Here is a 21,674-nt window from a genome sequence, read left to right as displayed (position 1 = left end):
ATGTTTTTATGCGAATAATTCACAGGCACTGTTTCTGAAACGGAGAAGTAGAATTAGATTTTCCCCGCTCGCCAAATCGACTTGCTTTAGGTTGCACGTTCGATTCCCTGCCTTGGGTGTTGTGAAAAGAGTTTTCGTTAATAAATGTTTTCTCGGCGGACATCGGGAAATGGGTGGATATTTGACTAGTTGATTAACCCAATTAAATAAATACCAGAGAGAAAGAAATCTCGGCTTCTGTGATAGGGTTAGCCCAGGTTTATTTTTAATTTCGATCACCTGTAGCGTGGTTTGTGTCTTTGTATTTTATTTTTGGAATATTATGAGAAGAAATGGGGCCAATTGTTGAAGTTAACGTGTCATTATTATTAGTTAATCTTATTCCTCAAAGAATATTTATAAGTTAATAAAAAAGTTATATAAGTTAATTTAAAAATAAAAACAAATCAATTTTTTCTCGCTGAAGATTAAAAAAAAGGGCATTTTAGGTATGTTATCGGCTAATGTTAAAATATTTAGCGCAAGGGCAGCATAAAAATAGAAATAAATAGTTATAGTTCGACGCACTAAATTTAAACGTCATCAAACATCCTTTTGGAAACACCCTGGTTTTCGTGATAAATTTCAACAGCGAATTAAAAATAGAATCACTAGAGTACATATATTTTAAACAAATCTGATTTTAGCCTTGGTGGTTCCATTATTTCGCGTATCGTAATCGTAATATTAGCGCGCGAAATAAGAATCAAATACACGGAGGATGAATTAAAAATAATTGCGATATTGATTATCCATCGATTTTTTGGTAAATAATTTTAATCGATATTAAAATATTAGTCTTGTTTGGGAAATTTAAGCAACTTTTGGCAATGTTCCCACATTTAAGTAAGCGCGTTGTGAGGTGCGAGCAACATTAAAAATCGGAACGAAGTTCATATAGTTATTCGGTTTGATACGTAGTTAATATTTCCAGCATTCTCGCGATGCGTTTACCCCTATATTTACTTAGTGTTTTCTGCGATGAATCTTAAAGAAAACATCGAACGAAAACCAGCCCGTTATGTAATTCGAAAGGGATAGAACTAAAGATAAGCCCAATTTTGTTATTTAGGTGCTATTTTACACATGGAAATAATAATAATCAATTTTGTGGGAGCTATTTTCTAAAAATACGCAGTAAGTGTGAAGCTGGTAATAAGGTTTGTATTAGTTCGTAGCACAAAAATCATAGCGAATATACATATTGCTGGAGCTATATATAGATACCCACGTCCCGCATCAACTAACCCGCACCGGACGCATACAGCTAATTATCTAAAATTTGTTCGTTTTTCTTTTTATAGTGTTGCAATAATCTTCTTAAGATGCATCATATGTATCCGTTGGCCAAGGGAGATCCTCTTTGCCCCCTCGGGTTCCATCCCCAAGTGCGATGGCCTACTAGGTGTAAAAGATGTTTTAGGTAGGATAAAGTACTCTAAAAAACGAACAACATTTCAACGGGATAATGTCGATTTTAGGGACTATAAGGAACATGGAGGCAAAAAGAGGGACGAACCGGCACTGAGACGCGATAATTCGACAGCTTCTACACCAAGTTTATCCTTAAATTCTAAGTAAGTAATATGGCATCGGTTTTTATATCAATTATTTACCGTATCGTTGTAGCGATGGTAACAACAGAAGGAGTTGGATGTCGAGTACAAATTTGACTAGCGAAAATGGTAATCAGAAAAGTGCTAACAACAATGAATACTCAAACCCTTCGTCTTGGACATCTACTCCGGATTTAGCAAACTTGCAGGACGATGTTCAAGCAGTCACTACCGTTAGTATAAAATTACCCAAAAGGAGACAAAAACTTATAGAGACGGGTCACAGAACAGGTAAATATTATGTTTAATTTGAGTGATAGATTTTACCAGTTGTTCTGTAATTACGAAACGCAAGAGGATTTTAATTTAATTTGAAATTAAGTTGTTAGTAGATTATGCGAACCGGCATTTTTCGATTTATTTCCAAGGTCCTATAAAATTAAAGAAAATTTTAGTGGTTCTCGTTGGATATAAGGAAATCATTATCGTAGTGTTCAGATACTTATCAAATCAAAATTGGCGCGATAGTTTCAGATAGCTTTTCGATAATAAGAGATAAAAATAATAAGAAGTCATTATATGACAAGGAGGATAGTTTAGCAACGAGGGCTAAAAAATTGCAAGAAATTCAGGAAACGCGCGGAAGTCAGAGGATTCAAGTACAAGAAGTAAAGAGCGTATCGCAGGAACCGAATAATCACGATGTACAATTCCTCATCCAAGTAATTCAATGTTGCGTGTGTGTTTAACTTCAACCTGCCCCCTATATATCTATTTTATTTTTACTAAACGGTAACCCGTTACATTCCCGCAGAAATATTTTAAAGCTGTCGCGTTCAAGCAGTTATTGAAGGTAATTGCAAGACAACCTATACAACACCGAATAAAATAGCTTCACGTTATATTCACTTGACTATACTTAACTAACATTCTGAATATAAACCCGATACTAATTTTATTTTTCCAAACTGAAAAAAAAATTCAGGGCTTAGTTTGGAAAAAATTTCATTAAGCTCGTTCGGTATCTTTGTTAATGCTTTTGTGTGCTTTTAACTTACACTACTGAATATTTTTATTGTTAGCATGGACGCGTGTCTGATCTACTAAAACTAGAATAGTGTTATTTAATTACTGTCATCATTGCAGGTAAAACGAAATTTAAAAGCGCAGAAGTCTGTCGACGTTGATGGATCCGGATCGGAAAACGAAGACACGATAAGTAATGCGGGGACCGAAACGACGGATACCACCCTGGTGGGTGCGGACAACGAGATGATGGAACAATTGGAAAGTCTAAAAAAGGAATTGGACGCCACCAAGGCGAAATGCGAGCGGTTGGAACGAGAAAAGAGCGACATCCTTCTTCGAAGATTGGCGGCCATGGAAACTACGACGAGCAAAACGACGGCGAGCGAGGTGTTGAAGCTGCAGCAAAAGTGCAACGACTTACAGCAGCAATTGGAGGATTACCGCGACGAGAAAAGGAGTTTAACGTTGAGGGTGAAAGAGTTGGAGGTTGATTTGGATCTGCGGCCCACGGCTCAGGAAGCGCAAAAAACCGTGGACGAGTTAAGGTCGAAATTGTTGGCCGCCGAAACGTTGTGCGAAGAATTGATGGACGAGAATGAAGATATTAAAAAAGAGCTGAGGGATATGGAGGAACAGATTGACGAAATGCAAGACAATTTTCGGTACGTTTTTGACTCAATCAAATTTGAAATGTTTAGGTGTTTGTTTTGGGTGCAGGGAGGATCAGGCCGTCGAATATACGTCGATTAAAAAGGAATTGGACCAGACGACAAAGAACTGTCGGATATTGTCGTTTAAGCTGCGGAAAACCGAGAGGAAAGCGGAGCAACTGGAAACGGAAAAAGCGGAATTGGAGAAAAAGCTCAATCAAGTTTCGGACGCGTCGTCCGTATTGAGCCACGTGGAGCGGATCAAACAATTGGAACAAGAGTTAAAAGTGTCGAACGAAGTGTCGTTGAGACTGCAAAAGGAATTGGAAGAGTCGAATAGAATAGTGGAGGAAAGGCAAATTTCGTCGATGGGCGTTAAAAAAAAAGCTCCCCTTCTCGAGAAAATGTCGCGAGAATCATTGACCAGGGGTGGTTCGCAAGAAGACCCCGCACAGTTATTGAGGGACCTTCAAGACTCGTTGGAAAGAGAGGCGGATCTACGGGAACAATTGAAATTTGCGGAGGAGGAGGTAACTATTAATCACGCTCCATTATTACGTTCCTCGTGAGAATAATTTTTATCGGTAGGCGGAAAATTTACGTAAGAAGGTCTCTCGAATCGAAGACGACAACGAATCGTTGGTTTTACAAGTGAAAAAGATGGCGTCAAGGGCTCGAGGTAAAGTGGAAGCGACATGTTCGATTTGGAAAATCCAAGTTGTATTTCTTGCGCAGGTCGAAAGCACAGTCCGACGAGTCAAAGGTTGAGTCCCGATGGCGCCGCCAGCAAGAACGACGTCACGGAAGAAGAGGACCCGAACGAATTGAAACTGCAGTTGGAGTTGAGCGAGCAAGAATCGTCGGTGCTTCGGAAGAAAATCGAAGAGCTGGAAGGCGAGAATCGTAAGCTGAAAGCAAAAACCAAAGACATTCACGACAAACTGACGTCGAAACAGATGAGAAGAAGCCTAATTAACAGCGAGAAAGACGATGGAAATCGATCCGGGGCCTTGGACGGTCAAAAGATTAAGGTAAGGTTTGCGGGCAGCGAAGATGCGCAACTCTTATTGTGACACCTAGGTTTTAGAAGATGAAACTAACGAATTAAGGAAGAAATTGATCGAGAAGGAAAGGGACTGCGAAAGGTTGCACGCGGAGCTCAGTTTGAATTCTAAACGATCAAAGGGCGTCCAGAAGAGCAAGTAAACCACCCAACGAGAGGCGTTCAAACGTAAACAGGCTGAGTGTCGCTTCTATGCTTCTGTTACAGATCGTTGGATTTGGACCAACAGACTTTGGATCTGAAGCGACAGCTTCAATCGATGGAACAGGAAACGTCGGTTCTACGCAATAAAGTTCAGTCGCTGGAAAGCGAGAACGATAAGTTGAACGGGGAAAACAAGAGACTCGCTTTGCTCGCCGGTACCAAAAGCAAAAAAATGGATAAAAATGTCGACAAGTACATCGACCAAATTGCGACATTGGAGGTGGAATTGGAAGGAGCGCGGAAAACCATCGAGCAATTGACGACGGCGGCGACGGGGGTTAACGGAGATTCCTCTTCACTCTTCGCAGAGACTCGAAAGGTTACTCGCTTCGCTTCGCGCTTCGATATACTTCAATATAATGTTGTGAAACTTGAAGGAAAGATTCAATATGGTAAAATTATGGTAGTTATTCGTGTAATAAAAACTCGAAATTCATTTTTTAAAATTTACTACTTTTTACACACAGCCCTGATTTAGTAAAAGTCATCGTTACAAAGTAAAAGTGTTTCAGAAATCTGTCACTCGAGGGCATTTTACCTAGAACATTTTTTTTTATTTTCGTTGTATTTTATTTATTTAGACTGATATTGCAAAATAGAACAGATTGCCTTAAGCAAAATCACAAATCTTCAAACATTGTTACTCTTATTTTAAATCGATCGATTTTTTATTCTCGGCTGGAATTTTACCTGTAAATGCCATTTTACCTAACCGGACGATCAGGAATATTCAACTACTGAATATCGCGATATGCGTTCCATCTGCTAAGACATTCATCAGCATACACAGAAGACTTGGTGAAAAAAGATCATTCAAACCTGATAATATGAATAAAGGGAGACCAAGGCATTAAAGGACCGCTGCAAGAGAAGAAAGAATACTTCAAAATGTGGAGGCTGACTCGTCAACGAGTATGTTAAAAGTTTCTGCTCACATTTTAGGAAAAATTCAAAATTCCCAGCAATTCTTAAATGTAATTTTGTTCACTGATGAGGTTGCATTCAGTTGTGATGACATTGTAAATTGCAAAAATTGAAGGAAAACAGCGGCGCCGGTTTTCTTTAAATGTATGGGCAGCGATTATAGGAGATAATCTTATAGGACCTCATTTCTTTAACGGATAGCTTAAGGCAATTGCAATTTCTCCAAAAGGAACTACCGCCTTTGCTGAAAAGGTACCTTTGTAGTGGAGACAAAACATGTGGTTAATGCAATAAACGGTTGCGAAATCTGTATGAGAAAATGTTTTGAATTGACCCGTGGGCACATCGCCTGCAGGATAATAATGCCGGGCTGCATTTCCACTCGCTTTTACCTAACAGAAATGCATATCGCGATATCCAGTATCACCTTCCTGTAAATTAAAGGTGTTGGATATTCGGGCCTAGATTAAAAAAGTCGATTTGTGGCTAAATGATAACCCTCATCAACTGAAAACAAGAGTAACAGTTTTTGAGGGATTGTGATTCTGCTTAAGGCAATCTGTTCTATTTTGCAACATCAATCTAAATAAATAAAATATAGGGAAACTAAAAAAAAATGTTCTAGGTAAAGTACCCTCTAGTGACGGATTTCTGAAACGCTTGTATTTTGCAACGATGGCTTTTACTAAATCAAGCCAGTGTGTAAAATACCAGGAAATTCCGTTGATAATTAAAGCTATAACTCGGAAAATATTACGAATTCGAATTTGAATTTTTGTTACATGACTTACTAGCATCGAATCTTTCCTCCAAGTTTCCGAACTCAATTTCCAAACACCCTGTATATGTTCTTTTGCGTCTTTAGGGGGACTATAGAAAGTTTAGCCAACGTGCGCCCAAAAAAGTATCCGCCCTCACCACTAGGGAGCAATTGAAAAACATGGTCGGCGATTTGGAAAAAGAAATCGGGGAAATGTTGACGTGTCTGAAAACGAGCGAGAACGAACGGACCAAATTAGAACGGGAGATGAAGAAAACGGTAAAGCTGGAGCTGGAGGGGGAGAGGGAGAAACAGATTGAGGTGGAGGTTGAAAGATTGAATAAATCGCTGGAGAAGGTGAACGGCGAGAAGAACGAATTAAAAGAGGAGGTTGCCAGTCTGAAGGAAGAAAAAAATCAAATTTCCGTGGAAAAAGCTGCTTTGGAAGCGGAAATTAGCAAACTGAAAAGTGATTGGAGTGAGTTTCAAAGCGGTTTGTTCTGTCGAGAAACCCATTTGGCGACACTTTTAGAGAGCCTGGAGACAAAAAAAGAAGAAATCATCAAGTTGACTAGTGAACTTGACATTTTGAAATCAAATGTCGATTCAAAAACGGACGAAATTAAAAATCTCAAGATGGAATTACGGGAGAGTAAAAAGTTTGCCGCCGACAACGCGGCAAAAGCGAAAAAAATTGCGGAATTACAATCCGAGTTGATCACAAAGGAGAATAATTATTCGGAATGCGAAAAGAAATGCAAAAGTTTTGAAGCGAAGGTAAATTTGTGCATTTTAACGAAGGAATTATAATGTGTAACTAACACGATTGCTTTTCAGATTGAAAATGAAAAACGGAAAATTAAAACGTTGGAGTCGGAGCAAGTGAAATGGGAAAAAGAGAAGAAGAAATTCATTCTACAGATTGAAGAATTCAATTCGAACATTAAAAGCCTCGAAAACGCTATCGAAGACAAAGATAGATCTATCAAGCAACTGGTAAGTGCGTCGAAGTGCGATGCACTAATTATCTACGAGGTGTTATATTTTATGTATAGGAAGAATGCGCGTTAAAAGCGGCAGCGGACGGAAAAGAAATAGCGAAGAAAAATCAACGTCTAACGGAACTCGAATCCAAATTGGACGCTGCCGTGAAGAATCAGAGAAGTTTAGAAGATAAATTGAAGAAAGGGGAGGCGGAAAGGAAAAACGCCAAAGTGGTGCATGAGAAACGAGTTAAGGAACTGGAAATAGATTTAACGAATGAAAAGAAGAAAGTTGAAGTGTTGAAAAGCAACGCGGACAAAGAGCATAAAAATCGGGAAATGACGTCCAGGTACGGAACCAAAAAGGAAGCCGACGATGTCAACTATTTCCGAGACAGTATTGACAGTAAGGCAGGTGACGACGTTGGATTACTTTATTTCTAAACGGACCTAATTGTTTCGTAGAATTGGAGCGTAGCGTCGCAGAAGAAAAGCAAAAGTATAACGATCTGACCGCGAAATATGAAATTTTGGAGGAGGAGCATGTGGTGACCAAAGCGAAATTAGTGATGGAAAATGAAACGCTTAACCAGTAAACGCGGCTAATCAATCAGTTTCCTACACTAATTAAGTATTTTTTCAGTCAATATAACAGTCTGAGAAAGGAGTGCGAGCAGCTGGAAGGCGAACTGAAGACGCTGCGAGAGACGTACAATACGAAACAAGATGCGTGGATCAAAGATAGACTCGAATTGGAACAGAGAATCAAAGAGTTGTCAAACAGGCAGTACTCGACGGTCGCTAGTAATGGGAACGATTATGAGAAACAGAGATTGAAGGCGGTTTTGGGGGAGAAGCAATCGGAAATCGACAACGTAAGGAAAGAGCACGACGCTATCCAAAGTCAAATGGAATATATGAGAAGAGAGAATGACGAATTGAAAAAGAAATTGGACGATTACGAAAAGGTGAACAAAATACAAAGAACCATAAGCGCGGATTCGTCAGCGATGGACAAGGAAATGAAACAGCTGCGACTGAAGTGAGTCCCTTTCTCAGAAATTTCACTTTCACTTTCACTTTGATAGCGCCCGCTTCGTTCCAGACTGAGTAATTTCGATAAATCGAAGAAAAGCGAACTGGCCGAATGCAAAATCCGTTACGAAAGTCAGTTGAACGTCGTAAACGCGGAACTCCGGTCTCTCCAAAACCAAGTGTTACGATTCAAAAGAGAAAAGGACAGCTACAAACATATGCTGGAGTCGGCTCAGAAAACGATCGGCGAACTAAAGCAGTCTCCACATCTGAACAAGTCCAAAGATCCCAAAGAAAGACTGTACTACGACGAGGTAGGTTAGTTTTAATAAAACCACGTGGTTTTTCAATGATCATCTTCCAGCTGGAAGATGCGAAAACGAAAGTGTTGTGTCTGGAACAGCAAGTGAGTTGTATGGAAGATGAACTGTCCGAAGCCAGACTGGAAAGTTCCAGGTTGAAGACGGAAATGGTGTCGGAAAAATCGACGTGGGAAGTGAAATTGTCAGAACTGCATTCGAAAATTAACGAATTAGAGGAGGAGAAAGTGTTGAGCAGCGGACGCACCAAAATCATGGGTTTGCGGACCAGAATGGAATTGGCATGGCAAAAAGAACGGGAAGAACAGCAACGACTGCTTCAAGAAACGGCCACTTTGGCACGGGACTTGCGACAGACGTTGTTCGAAGTAGAACGGGAGAGGGACAAGGAGAGGTTAGAGGCCAAGAGGAAGCAGGAGCAGTTTAAAAAGTCGGTCGAGGAGGAACAGGAAGAGACCAAGCGAAAAGTGACAGAACTGCAATGCGACTTGCTGGAGTTGAGGGACGCTCACGCTAAGCTCAGGACGACCAATGAGAAATTGCGGAGAGAGAAGGAACGCTACGAAAGAGATAGAGAAGAGTATCGGGTGCTCAAGATGGATAGACGCAAAGTGGATCTGGAAGACGATAGGAAAGTAAACGCGATTATTGAACAGGTCGACATGCTCAAGCAGTTGGCACCCGAGTTGTTTTTCTGCAGAGATGACGAGGCCCCCTACACACCCACACCCCCGCGTCGCACCAAATCCAAATCCAGAGAAACGTCGCCTGCTCTGGATAGAACGGAGCGTTCGTTGTCCGTCGACCCGGAAGAGAAGAAACAGAAGATCCAATTGGTAATGCAACGACTGGTGCACACCACCGAAGATCTGAGAAAACTGCAAAGAGTGACGGAAGACGACGACGAGAAGGAACGGATGAGGAGGATGGGCATGCGCAGAGCGACTTCGACGGAAACGGAATCCCGATATAATCGAAACATGGTCAGAAAAGCGTCCGTCACCTCGCAGGGCAGTTTGTATAGAAAAAGTTTGTCCTTGGAGCACACCACGGGAGCAGACCAGAAAATATGGACCAACGAGGTGAACGTCAACGACAGTTTGTCCAGTTTGCGGTCGATGGAAGAGGCCAAACGCGATTTCAGTTTGGACAGCAGGTTGTCGGGCGGATCCACTCAAAGCGACGTCGGAGATAAAAAGAAAAAGAAGAGTTTGATGGGCAAACTCAGGAATTTGACCAAGTCGAGGAGTATTGACGACCAAGACCCCGGAAGCTTCTCGCCCACCAGGGCGTTATCGTCGTCTAAGGTTCGAATTGAATCGATATGTGCTTCGCGATCGTCGTTCATGTATTTTAACGTGTTGCAGAACAACTCTGGTTCCGACATCCTGGAAGATCGAGGAAGTAAAAAGGACTTGAAAGATAGAATAACGGGAATTTTTAAAAGAAGCGGATCCTCGTCCAGGAGCAACAGGTAGAGACAGTGTCGCTACTTGAAAATGTCATTTACAAATTCGTAAATTATGTCCTTTTTTCAGTGTGGAAAGAAAACATGAAACCAGCTCCACCCAAAGACCTTTGGTAAGGAACAGTGCGACCGGTGGATCTCATCCTTCCGGCGCCAGTTAACTACGTTTCTCTCTATTTACTTGTGATTTATTTCCTTTTTATTTATTTATTTTTCAAAGTTAACAGTTTCCTAGTAGAGCACCGATAGCGACAGTAAAAAAGTAAAATATCAACCCTTAGGAATGGGATAAAGAATAATTGCATAGCGGGGAATGTAACTTGGTGAAATAAAACACCTCGTTGGACGATTCGAAAACGGCAAGTAGCTTTATTTACTTTTACTCCCAACCCTAAAATAATTACCGATCAAGTTAAAGTGAAAATCCACCTTGTGGATAATTGGATAACCAAAAACATAATTGAAGTCGCTTGTCAAACAAAACAACACGACAGAAAATTTGAAATTAATTATCAGATCTTTAACCTCTTCGCGATTTTAATTTATTCTAAATAGAGAGCAATTACAACGTAATTTGCATTTATATAAAATTAACCGCTATTTTACTCATTTAAAATCGCTGTAAATTACAATTCTGGCGCATCCGTCAAAATTAAATAAAAGGGCTATCACAAAACAACCCACAAACAATTTCGTTTTTTGAAGAAACTCTTAAATCTTAAATAAAGATTAAAGATATCGTCCCATGTTTTCAGTTTTCGAATATAAGCGCAGTTAGGCAACCCAGATTATACTGATTTAGTTTTTGTATATTGCTTTAGAGGGCGCTTAGATCAAATATGGTTAGTTTTGTGTGCATAGTTAATTCGAGGAGTTCAATTTCTTTTTCGTTTTCTTCGTCTTTTGGTAATGCGGGCAAATTGGCTAACGGCAATAGGTCGATATGTTTTATTAATATTCTAAGCTTACTCAAAATGGGCCAATCACACTTCACTCCATGCACAGTAATTGCATTGGTATCATGTTACCATGCCTGTTCTAAACTTAAGGCATAAGAAGTATGTTTTCAAAAGTAAAGCACGTGCAATAAGAAAGCTACATATAGGCTTAGCAATTATTTTTCTTAAACATTTCCATTTAATAGTGTAATTCCATAGTTGACCACTTTTCAAAATTGTGCCATACAGTTCATTTGATCAACAAAAAAACCCGAACAAGGAATACGAAAAAAGTATCAAACCCTTATTATCTTCGAGATTTTTGCTTGTATTTAGTAAAGAACAATTTCTACGTAACTTGCTTCTATACAAAATTAATCAACACAGTTCTTTTGTAATTAAAAATTGCTGTAAATTACTATTCTGGCGCATTCACTTCAAATTCAGCAAGCACACGGAAGCTGAGACTAAATACCAAGATTTTAAAAGTTTCTCAAACTTACAATACTTTTAACCCCTTCATGTTTCATGTCAACTATTTGCACTCTAAGAACTTGATGGCAAAAATCGGAAGTTCAAATGAACCTTGTTGACCTAGGAGAAAGATCATATGAAATCTTTTTTTTCCCATACCGGAGCATCCAGCAACTTAATTAATTGACAGATCTTTAATATCCTCGCGATTTTTATTTGTTTATACTGAAGAACAATTACCACGTAACTTGCTTTTATATAAAATTGACCAACTCCGCTTTGTTACTAATTTTATAAATTAAAATTCTGACGCATCCGCCATAAATTAAAAAAAGAAGTGCGCATCCGCCATCGCAATACAACGCACCAACAAATGCGAAATGTGAATTTCCCTATATTGCTAGCTTTTTAAACGTAACATTCTTTTAACGATTTCATCTTTCATGCACTTTTATGATGAGCAAAACCAATCTAACATTTCATTCAACGATTAACATGAAAACATAATGTAGGGATAGATTATTTTTATGAACGTTGCTTTTATTTTTATTTGTCAATGTTCATTTAATAGGGCAACACAATCACGGGCAACTTTTATTATACAGTTTATTGTTCTTACCTAGAACGGAACACGAAAATAAGGGTTATCGAAAGTAATAAGACAAAAATAATTGTCATATCTTTTAATAGTTTCAGAACAATTGTAACCTGCTTGTTAATAAAATTTACGGATTCTAGTGTTTTATTGTTAACTAATTCAACAATTCTTGCGCATTCGCCAGTAATACGAAAAAAAATGAGCATCCACCATCGCAGGATTACTTTCCTTAAGTGCACCAGTCTCGGTTGTCCGCAAAGGACAGTATAATGCACTGTATCCTTCAATGCAAAGATTTGCTATTAGTTACTTTGTTAGGTAACAGAAACAGGCATTTCATAAGAAATTTATAATACAGAAGGTAAAAACATCAAAATACTAAACTTGATCATCATTGAGCTTTGACCAAACGAAAATCGTTTAAAATGACAAAATATTTTGAACGCTACGATACCACTTCGTCGGTTTAACTAAAATTTCAATTAACTTTACACGAAAAAACCTTGTAATTGGTAACATCTCCGACCACATTTCGTTAAATTTTAAAACGCAGTAACAGACCGTATGCAGACCGAGAGATTATTTTTTTGCGGCGCTGAGCAAATAAACGTAAACCTTTGGCAAATATTTAGTTCGTGAAGGTATCGATTCAAACAATTTAATAACGGAATATAGGCTTCATTGGCATTTTATATTAAATAATATCTATCAATAAATCTATCTATCAATAAAACAAAAACAGTTTTTTTTCGATACGTGTCTGCACATAGGGTTTTTTATATATTGCGCTTCCTTTGTAAACCTCTTCTGTGGTCAGTGACATTCAGTTACGGACCAAGGAATTTCATTTTAAGTGGCGATGAGGTAAAATTTTCAATGTAAAGGGAATCGAAGAATATGACATCGTGAATTGTGGCACCAAATTTACAAAAATGTACCCTATCAAGCTTCAATGCCAAAAAAGATCGTTGGAATAGTTTTTCGTAATTCGCTTTAGTAATTAGGCGAGCAAAGCGAATGATAGTCATGCTTCCTTTGTCTCGTGATAAGTTTTGTTATCAGTGACCCCCTGGGATACTCATGACCCCCACCGGCACGGCCTCGTATAAAAGCGATAAATATGCCATAGTCAAACCAGTCTGGTTATTGTGAGTGTAGTATATGCTGTGCGATTGTGCATAAGTGTTGTTTTCATTCAAATAAGTGTGCTTCAATTTTTTATCAATCTGGCTGCTGGGAGAGGAATGCTGAGAACCACTAAAGACTGTCTTGGACTACGTGTTCGTTACTTGAATTCATTGCATCAAACTTGGAAGTGGTTGCATCAAACTATCACTCTTCACGAATATCTCATTTCATTAACCTCCTCTTCAAAAAACGCCTGTAAAACAAACTTCCTGACGCATTGAGGAGCTTAGTTTGGGCACAGCAACTACAAAACAGAATAGAACAAAACAGAAATCATGGCGCTTTTCCAACGTTCATGCACTAAATTTAGCTGCATTTTACAAAGTGCAAAACTAACTCCCAGATATTACTCAAAGACTGATCTATCTTTAGAAAAGAACATTAAAAAGTCTGTATTCATTTCACAAAGCAAAGATATTTACACTAATTTAGCTATTGAACAGTGGCTTTACAAAAATTTTGATTTTACAAAACATCATGTTTTAATGCTATGGCAGAATGATCCGTGTGTTGTTATCGGCCGCCATCAGAATCCCTGGTCGGAAGCCAATTATACAGAATTGGACAACATCACGGACAATGGTGTGCAGCTGGTAAGAAGAAGTAGTGGAGGTGGAGCACTCTATCAGGATTTGGGCAATTTGAATGTGACCTTTTTCACTCCTAGTGAGAGATTTAATGCCAGGTACAATTTTGAGGTCCTATCAAGAGGGTTGTTTAGAGAATTTGGTTTAATGACTGAAGTTTCGTCAAATGAATTGGTTTTGAGGAGCAATAAAGTATCCTTTTATTTAACTTAGGTATACTTAGTTTTCATCTTGTTTCTCTTAATAAAAATGTTGAGTTTCTCAGAAACGGGAGAATGTATTTAAGCAACCTCATGACAGTAGGTTATGAAATTTTGTTTGCAGGGGTTATCAGTAGTCCCTCATCTCAAAATAATGTCTGTAATACTGGTTTGGCTTTGGTTGTGATAAGGTAAAACTGACAACTTTGCTGCAAACTAATACGTAGATACTTTTTCCTTAACATTATTTAGGAAGTATCTGGTACAGCAGCAAAGCTGGGGAGAACCAATTCGTACCATCATTGCTCATTATTAGTTTCCACAAATAAAGTTAATGCAACCTTGGCACTGCAAAAGCATGAGGTAAGAGATTAAATTTCATTTGGTTGACAATAAAAAATTTGTGATATGGAGAGGGTTGTGTAAATATTATCTTGGCACATTCCCTGACATCATGGACAGTACTGTGGGCAAAACAAAATGGCTTGCAATTTAAACTGAAATGATGAAACAGGTTTCCATTCAATCCAAAGCGACACTCTCCAGGGTGGCGAAGATGATGAACTTATGTGAGGAAAATACCAAAGTAACAATTCCCTTGGTTATGAAAGCGATTGGCTGGGAATTCATGCGGACTACAGCCCTAACTATGAAAGATGGCGGCCAGGAACTTGCCAATAAACAAAATGGCTTTCAGATGATTAATCCCACGGAAAACTGGTTTCCAGGTAAATTGTTGCGTTTTGGAAATATTACATTGGTGTTTGATCTGCGGGTTAATGACATCATTAAAATAACATTTGAGTCTACTCTTTGGTTTATCTATAATTGCGTGCATTTTAAATGGCGGTAATGTTGTTTTGTTTATAAAATAGTTAATACACTGTTAAAAAGATAGGTTTCAAATATTCAAGGTAAACAGCATAAAGATTTACAAATAAACAGATTAACTAAATAAATAAAAATATGTTTATTTACTACTTTACAATATGGGAGGAAAAGTTTGTAAAAAATTTTTTTGAAATTATTCTCAATAAACAAAAAATAATGGTAGGAACAGAAGTTATTCTATGTAAATTTTGGGGTTTTATCTATATCGTGAGAAAGGTCAAGGTAATAATTAAAATATTTTTTATCAAAGTCATTTTTTAAGCATTAGATGTGAATATTTTTATTTTTTAATTAAAATATCCACAATTATCTTGTTTAAGGCTACCCTTTGGACAGAGTTTTATACAATTATACAGAGCGTATCATAAATTACATGCTGTTACTTAAGGTTGTGTTAAAAAAAGGGTTTTTCGTTATATTTATTGAAACTGCTTTAGATATGAAATTTGGTAGTTGCCATAACGTTTTTTCGGGTAAAAGTTATTTTCTGTCGTCGAGACTGGCTTCCGTATGAAACGCCAAAACAAGAAACGTCGGCGCTTTTTTCAAAAATAAATTGAAGAAGGGTTTCCAGCAAATAAATTAAAAAGCAGTCCCATTAACCGTTATTTATCCATATTTTCTGCAGTAAAATAACCAAGCACCAACGGGTGTATGAATAGTTTATCTTTGAAAATAATACATCCTTAAAGAACTTTTGGGTAATGTTCGCACAATTATAGTCAATAGTCCAAAGTCTAGAGTTTGAAATAACAGAATAGCGATTGGTATGAATCGGACTAAGCACGATTTTAATGGTCTTATTTGTGGCAACATCGTTTTCATTGTAAACAGGTTAAATAACTTTTATCATCTGTTGTTCACTGTCTGATTGCGTGACCTTTATCTTCAGACTGTGTTATCAGTTGACGTAAAAAATTCGAGTATGTTATCTCCTTTTAATAAAATTGCTGCATACAAGTTGAAGTATTTAACTTAATTTTATTTCAAACTTTGGAACATTTCATATATTTTGTTTTGCTTGCTTTCTTACTAATGCTTTGTACACACGCCTTCAGTGTTAAGATATTACCAGTAGTAGTCCTTTTGTTCGCTCAAGTTCCACGCTAGATAAAAACTTTTATATTAAAGGTCTGAAGGAAATTCAGGATTATTACACCAGTTGGGATTGGTGCTACGGAAACACACCAAAGTTCCACATCACACAATCCTTTCCAGTACCAGGAGGCCTCATCCATAATACTAGCGGCACATGCGCAGATGTAAAGGTCACAATGACGGTAGAGAGTGGCAAAATCTCCGATATTACTCTTTTCGTTCCTGAAGGATTCTCTAGTTTCGGCTTTACTGGAGAAGCTAAAGTCGTTACAGGTCTCAAAGGAAAAAGGTTCTCAATTAACGCTTTCAACGAGCTGGAAAATTCTTTGGATTCTTTATTGGACGAAAAGGAAAGATTCGTTACCGAATGCGTCCGACAAGTTATGACAAGTGCTTAGATCACTTTACTTCTTGCGTTTGTGGCTCTTGGACTCTTTTTGAATAGAGACGAGCGAAAATGTTATACAGGCTTAATTTTTAAAAGTTATTCAGCTATCAATGTAATTAATTAACTTTGGGTGGTATTAGCTTAATTGCAAAATATAAAAAAAATATATAATTTACTTTTTTCTTTATAAGTGTTAACAATAGGTTTCTATTAAGATTTTGTTACTTTGATTTACTTTGTCATGTTGCCTCGGCACCTACGACATTCAAGAATTCATCATATCATTATAAAGATATAATTTTTATGTATTATATTTTATTACTTTTATTTTATACAAATATTTGCTTGTGTTTTGTTTATGCTGAATTTATATTTTTCATTTTTGTTTTGAAGCTGTTGTGCCTTATATTTTTGTTTATAAATGGTAGCTCATTACTGGGGGATTTTTGTGTTTTCACATTAGCATATTACTTATCAAACTAATAAACCCAATGAAAGTACCCTAATTACTATATTTCATAAGTCACTAATGGCATTTCACTTTCAGGGTTTTCAGTTTTCAAATAAAAGTGGAGTAATTCTGATAATTTTGCAAATATAAGACACTTGGGTCATCTATAATGGAAAAAGCAATTATTAAATAACTTTTAGAGGTTATATAATAACAAAGTGTTCATTATTTGAAACGCTTATATTTCCGGGTATAAGAACTAATGAAATAAATTTGAAGTAAATGTGTTAAAATACCATTATAGAACCTAAAAGTCTATTATCTGAGGCACTCTGTAAATAATAGCTGATTTTACAGCAAAGGGAACTCTCATGGAATGAGTTTTGTTTTATTTTTTTTTAAACAAAAAAATGCCTTTGGGAGATTCCAAAATCTCATAGTACTGAGCTACCCTATATATGGTATATGGGTAATTTTTATAAGCAATAAAATAGTTTTATTTATTGTTGTTTATTTTTATTGGCTCTACCGGTAAAGTTTAGGTGAAGTTTCTATATTGTAATATAAAGTCACAGACAACAAGTCAAACATTTCCTTATGATACAAAAACTAGGGCAAACTCATTCAGATCAAGGCATTGCTTTTTTTCCGTAAATATTTTGTGCACTTTACCGAAAAAATACACATATATCCCATATTATTCGAGTGAAGATGCTTAAAAATTATTTTGTTTTTATTAAAATATTGATTTTTTGTGTATGGACGTCCAGCGAGGTCCCCAATTAAGCGCAAAATAAGTACTAAAAAATGCAGTATAGGTCTGAATCCATTGTCGGTTGCTGTTTCCAGCTTCAAAAAACGCCATTTCAATTAAGTAATTATTCCAGAAATCTGAATTTAAGCCATATACTTATAGCTTGGAGTTCGTTACTAATTAAATTGTTCTCACAGTGAAACATTTTGGCTTTATTTAGAGGGGTTCTTTTTTGGAAATAAATTGATTCTAGTGTGTTTTAAAAACTGCCGACAGATGGAACCAGCACAGACTTTTTGCATCCTTAATCTTTTCCTTCTGGGACAACGAAGATTTTGTGGTTGCATAACTGTTACGCCCTCAGCACCCTAAATAATTTTCGATGCTCTCGCCATCTATTATAATTTTTCTGGTTTAACATGAGACGGTAAGCTTGTTGCTGTTGTTGTTCTAATTTTTTTCATACTTCGTATGCACTATCGATTCGAAAACGAAGTGTCTTAGTTAATCTTTTCCTTAAATGTCTTGTGGTGTAATTTACCTTCAACTGTACTTAACATCGCTATCAACCATTTGACATACCTTTCACTTTGTTTTGGAAGTTTTGACTTATTTCATTCGTTCGCAGGCTAAAACTAGATATTCTCATCGGTTCATATTTCCAGTAGAACGACTACTGAAATCCTAAACGTATGATCTAGGACTTTTGTTCGAGTTCTAAGGGAATCCGTTTAAACTATTAAACAATATTCCTACTGCATACGACACGACAACTCACCCGTTATAAATTTAGATAAATGACTTTCTGGCTTAGATTAAGGATCAAATTGGTCGAGGTTGGAAGTCGTTAGAACATTTCAGCAATAAAAACCGTGGAAATAGGTTTCGGACCGGAATCCAGACCATACGGAAAAAGAAAAATTAATGTACTTCTAAAACTAGATCATTAGCGATTCAACTTAGTTGTTTAATGAAATCGAACGGATATCGCCGTTCAAATCGTTCTCATTTTTTTAGATTGAATACCTCGTAAAAGTTACTGCTCGTAAACCCTCGTCCAGCCTTTAGAAGTTTTTCATTTAGAATAAAATCCTCCACTCAAATGGGGAATTTGAAAAATATTCAGCATATTTTAGATTAGTTTATGTTGCACTGAACGATAGCTGCGATAGTAATTTCCAATATCACCTCATTTTCCAGCGAAGTATTGGGCTATATTGCAAGGAGGCCAAAAGTCTGCTTAAAGCTCTTGAATTTTGCAGTCCTACTGATTTTCCCGTGACATTGAGATAGACTGGAATTTACAGCCCTAAAAGAAAATGTGAACGTGGAAATAATGTTGGAAAGCAATAAAACTAAACAGTTTTTGTCGTTATTGCGCTAAAAACAGATCAACATCTAGTGAATAATTGGCAGACCATTCATCATTTGGATATGACAGTAGGACTAGAAGTTATATGGTTAAAAACTAATTCTTTTAAATATTTGGAATTGCTGTAATTTAAAAAATATCATTATAACAAATTTAATAAAATGCTGCTTGAATTTTATTCGCATGTGTGGCGACTACTTTTGGTGGATGCCGTTTGAATTCAATTTTGCGTCTGTAGGATGTGAAGTTGTTTTATACAGAAACTATCACGTTTCTATTATTAACGTTAAGAAATTTGCTTCCTTAAATTTCAAGCATCGGCGAGACAATGAAGACTGTAAAATTTAAGGATGTCCATCGTGTTTAGCCATTTTCTGGAAACTTCACGTTTCTGTATATAAAAAAAAACAGTTTCCAACAATTCACCCGATTGCGCATGTCTGCTGATGTTCTTCGGGTCAAAGTGGGTCGATGACACTGATAACATCCACTTATATAAACTCCAGGAATGACTGAAAATTAATTTCGTCAATTTTCAATTTCGAAAAATCCTTACGATGTTCGAAAAGCTACTGGATATCGTGTGTGGTCAAACTAGGTCACTGGGATACTCGGGATGGTCAGTAAAGACATTCTTAGATCTTGAGCTGACCTTGAATGGTGGCAAAGCAGAATAACCACCTTCAGACCACTGTAAACTCGTACTGATTATTACCATGCAATACGTATACGTTTATTAAGTAAAAATTAGAGACGATTATAACCCGTTCAGTTTGGTTTGCAGAATTTTTTGTTTTATTTCCATTGCACTACAGAGTGTTCTTCGATCGGTTCTATATATAATATTGGTACCAATTCGGGTGTGCGGGGTGGGGGGCATTAATTTTGGTTCCCGAAATTACCCTGATATTGATATTATTTTCCATGGTAGTGAATCTGCTATTATTTAATGAACACAAAATAGAATTTAAAAGACACCATCATTTTAAGGGCGAATAAAATTTGGAACGCTCTGTAGAAACGTTAAATCACCTCTACCCGTAAGGCCGAATTAATGCGTCTCGATTTTTTTTAGGTAGCTGCTTTTCGGTCTTTAATACCCTGTTATTATTATTTTTTGGAAAATGCAAATAACATAAGGCATCGTTATTTTTTGAAATTTAAATAAGAATTACGCATGCAAATTTTCGGTGTACTCGTAAACCCTGGCAGGACTTTTATGTTTAAGTTATATGAAATCGGCTCGCAACTTTTAATTTCGCCTTATGTCTCCTTAATGAAAACATCGATAAAAAAACCAACTAACTAACCAACCAACCTGCATAAATATTCAAAATCTTTGCTGCGATCTAATTTATTGTTAAATTTAACCTTTGTTTTTTGCCGTAATTTCTTAAAAAATATGGTCTTTTTTGAAGCGCGACACCGAAGCGTGGTTTAATTGGCTTCAACAGCACCTTTTTTTGTCATTGCCGAACATTCCTTCTGCATATTGTTGTATTTACTCTGGCATGTATAGTTTGTGGTTTATAGTAATAAGCTTTATTTTTATCGTTATTAACTATTTTACTTAGAACTTTGTAGTTTTATGAATCATTATACCAAATAAAATTTAAACTTAGTAATTCAAATTTCGATATACATATTCTTATTCTGGGCTATAATTTTTGTAAAGCACAACTTCAGCAGCGAGACTTTTTCCAAAAAAATTCAGACCCAAACTCGGAGAAGGCAAGCGAAAGCTGACTAAATGTGGATATTCAACTCAAAATTGTATTAGAGATGGTGGATGTTTTCAGCTGCAAGTAATGTGCAGCTAATGGTACGAGACTATTCCGGACTTAGTGGGGATAATGAAGAATTCCCAGATCGCTCACTATAATCGTCTGCCATATTTCTTCCCTTTCATATATTAAGATTCGCTCATAGAAAAGACAGAATTTAAATTATTAGTAAGTCTTAGTATGGACAAGATGAATTAAACGCTTCGTCTACAACATACTGACGTAAAATTTAAAGTCATCGTATGTGCTGTTTATTATTTTTCAGAATCTCATACAATGTAACAAGCAATAAAGTGAAGCTTCATTAGCGAAAGAGAATGAGTGTGAAGCAGACAGACAGAGTAGATTTAATATTCAATGTCAATGCAAGGTGATCGAGTGCACACCAGACATACCTACCAATACTTATTACTCGTCCTGTATATTAGTGTTTTTTTTTAAGTTGCGTTACACTTGGAACGTCTTTTTTTAAATTTTGGAATGTTTTTTTTTTTATTAAACTTTAATCTAATTGCGTTTGACTTGATTTGATTTTTTACAAAATAAAACTGCTTAGAATGTATTGTATTAATTGAAGATTTTTTTGTCAAGAAACCCTGTTCTTTTTCTTTTTATTTTACGCGGGTATCTATAATTTGAAAATTCTATTGAAACTTTTAGTTCGTGGATTTTTTGTTGGGTTTTTAGAAGTTTTTAATTTTTGGAAAAATCGTTTCATACATAACACAACATGTTTTTATTCATTTTGAACATAAAGTAAGTAAAGTATTACTTAACTCCTGTACTTATTTAACTGAATAAAGTATGTACATGTGTATGTAAGTAATTTAATTTTTTAGAAAGAAACTGTTTTTTAAGAAGGAACTGTTAAGTTTCAGATAAGCTCTGAAGAAACCAACAGAATGATTGGCGAAACGTCA

The 21,674-nt window shown here is 36.7% G+C and overlaps 3 protein-coding genes across 9 annotated transcripts; all 3 read left to right on the top strand.

Annotated features, from left to right (window-relative positions):
• The first annotated feature begins 79 nt into the window (after positions 1 to 79).
• Positions 80 to 10,388, top strand: LOC132708624 (myosin-2 heavy chain). Of its 6 annotated transcripts, none has more exons than XM_060681064.1 (21): positions 80 to 247; positions 1,344 to 1,462; positions 1,521 to 1,616; positions 1,669 to 1,886; positions 2,124 to 2,317; positions 2,742 to 3,286; positions 3,342 to 3,804; positions 3,863 to 3,953; positions 4,010 to 4,305; positions 4,355 to 4,476; positions 4,545 to 4,860; positions 6,331 to 6,703; positions 6,758 to 7,002; positions 7,063 to 7,221; positions 7,281 to 7,614; positions 7,674 to 7,800; positions 7,852 to 8,250; positions 8,314 to 8,557; positions 8,608 to 9,870; positions 9,931 to 10,037; positions 10,102 to 10,388. In XM_060681064.1, exons 2-21 carry the CDS (start codon positions 1,365 to 1,367, stop codon positions 10,190 to 10,192), a joined length of 5,781 nt encoding a protein of 1,926 aa, XP_060537047.1. In that variant the 5' UTR covers positions 80 to 247; positions 1,344 to 1,364; the 3' UTR covers positions 10,193 to 10,388. The 6 variants fall into 6 exon arrangements, with proteins under 6 accessions (XP_060537047.1, XP_060537048.1, XP_060537046.1 ...); XM_060681065.1 differs by having other exon boundaries at positions 80 to 805; XM_060681063.1 differs by having other exon boundaries at positions 80 to 1,176.
• A 2,492-nt stretch (positions 10,389 to 12,880) lies between these two features.
• LOC132708829 (uncharacterized) lies at positions 12,881 to 13,450 on the top strand. The gene has a single exon (XM_060681443.1). It carries the CDS (start codon positions 13,286 to 13,288, stop codon positions 13,448 to 13,450), a length of 165 nt encoding a protein of 54 aa, XP_060537426.1. The 5' UTR covers positions 12,881 to 13,285.
• Positions 13,451 to 13,504: 54 nt separating this feature from the next.
• Positions 13,505 to 17,440, top strand: LOC132708828 (lipoyltransferase 1, mitochondrial-like). Of its 2 annotated transcripts, none has more exons than XM_060681441.1 (4): positions 13,505 to 14,008; positions 14,269 to 14,379; positions 14,531 to 14,744; positions 16,039 to 17,438. In XM_060681441.1, the coding sequence occupies exons 1-4, from the start codon at positions 13,505 to 13,507 to the stop codon at positions 16,401 to 16,403; spliced, it is 1,194 nt and encodes a 397-aa protein (XP_060537424.1). In that variant the 3' UTR covers positions 16,404 to 17,438. The 2 variants fall into 2 exon arrangements, with proteins under 2 accessions (XP_060537424.1, XP_060537425.1); XM_060681442.1 differs by lacking the exon at positions 13,505 to 14,008 and adding an exon at positions 14,183 to 14,207 and having other exon boundaries at positions 16,039 to 17,440.
• The last annotated feature ends 4,234 nt before the right edge of the window (positions 17,441 to 21,674 follow it).

Source organism: Cylas formicarius, unplaced genomic scaffold (genome assembly GCF_029955315.1).
Source record: "Cylas formicarius isolate icCylForm1 unplaced genomic scaffold, icCylForm1.1 PGA_scaffold_12__32_contigs__length_19106922, whole genome shotgun sequence".
In the NCBI taxonomy this organism is placed as follows: Eukaryota; Metazoa; Arthropoda; class Insecta; order Coleoptera; family Brentidae; genus Cylas; species Cylas formicarius.
Note: the sequence above shows the minus strand (reverse complement) of the source record. Positions and strands in the feature narration are given on the sequence as shown.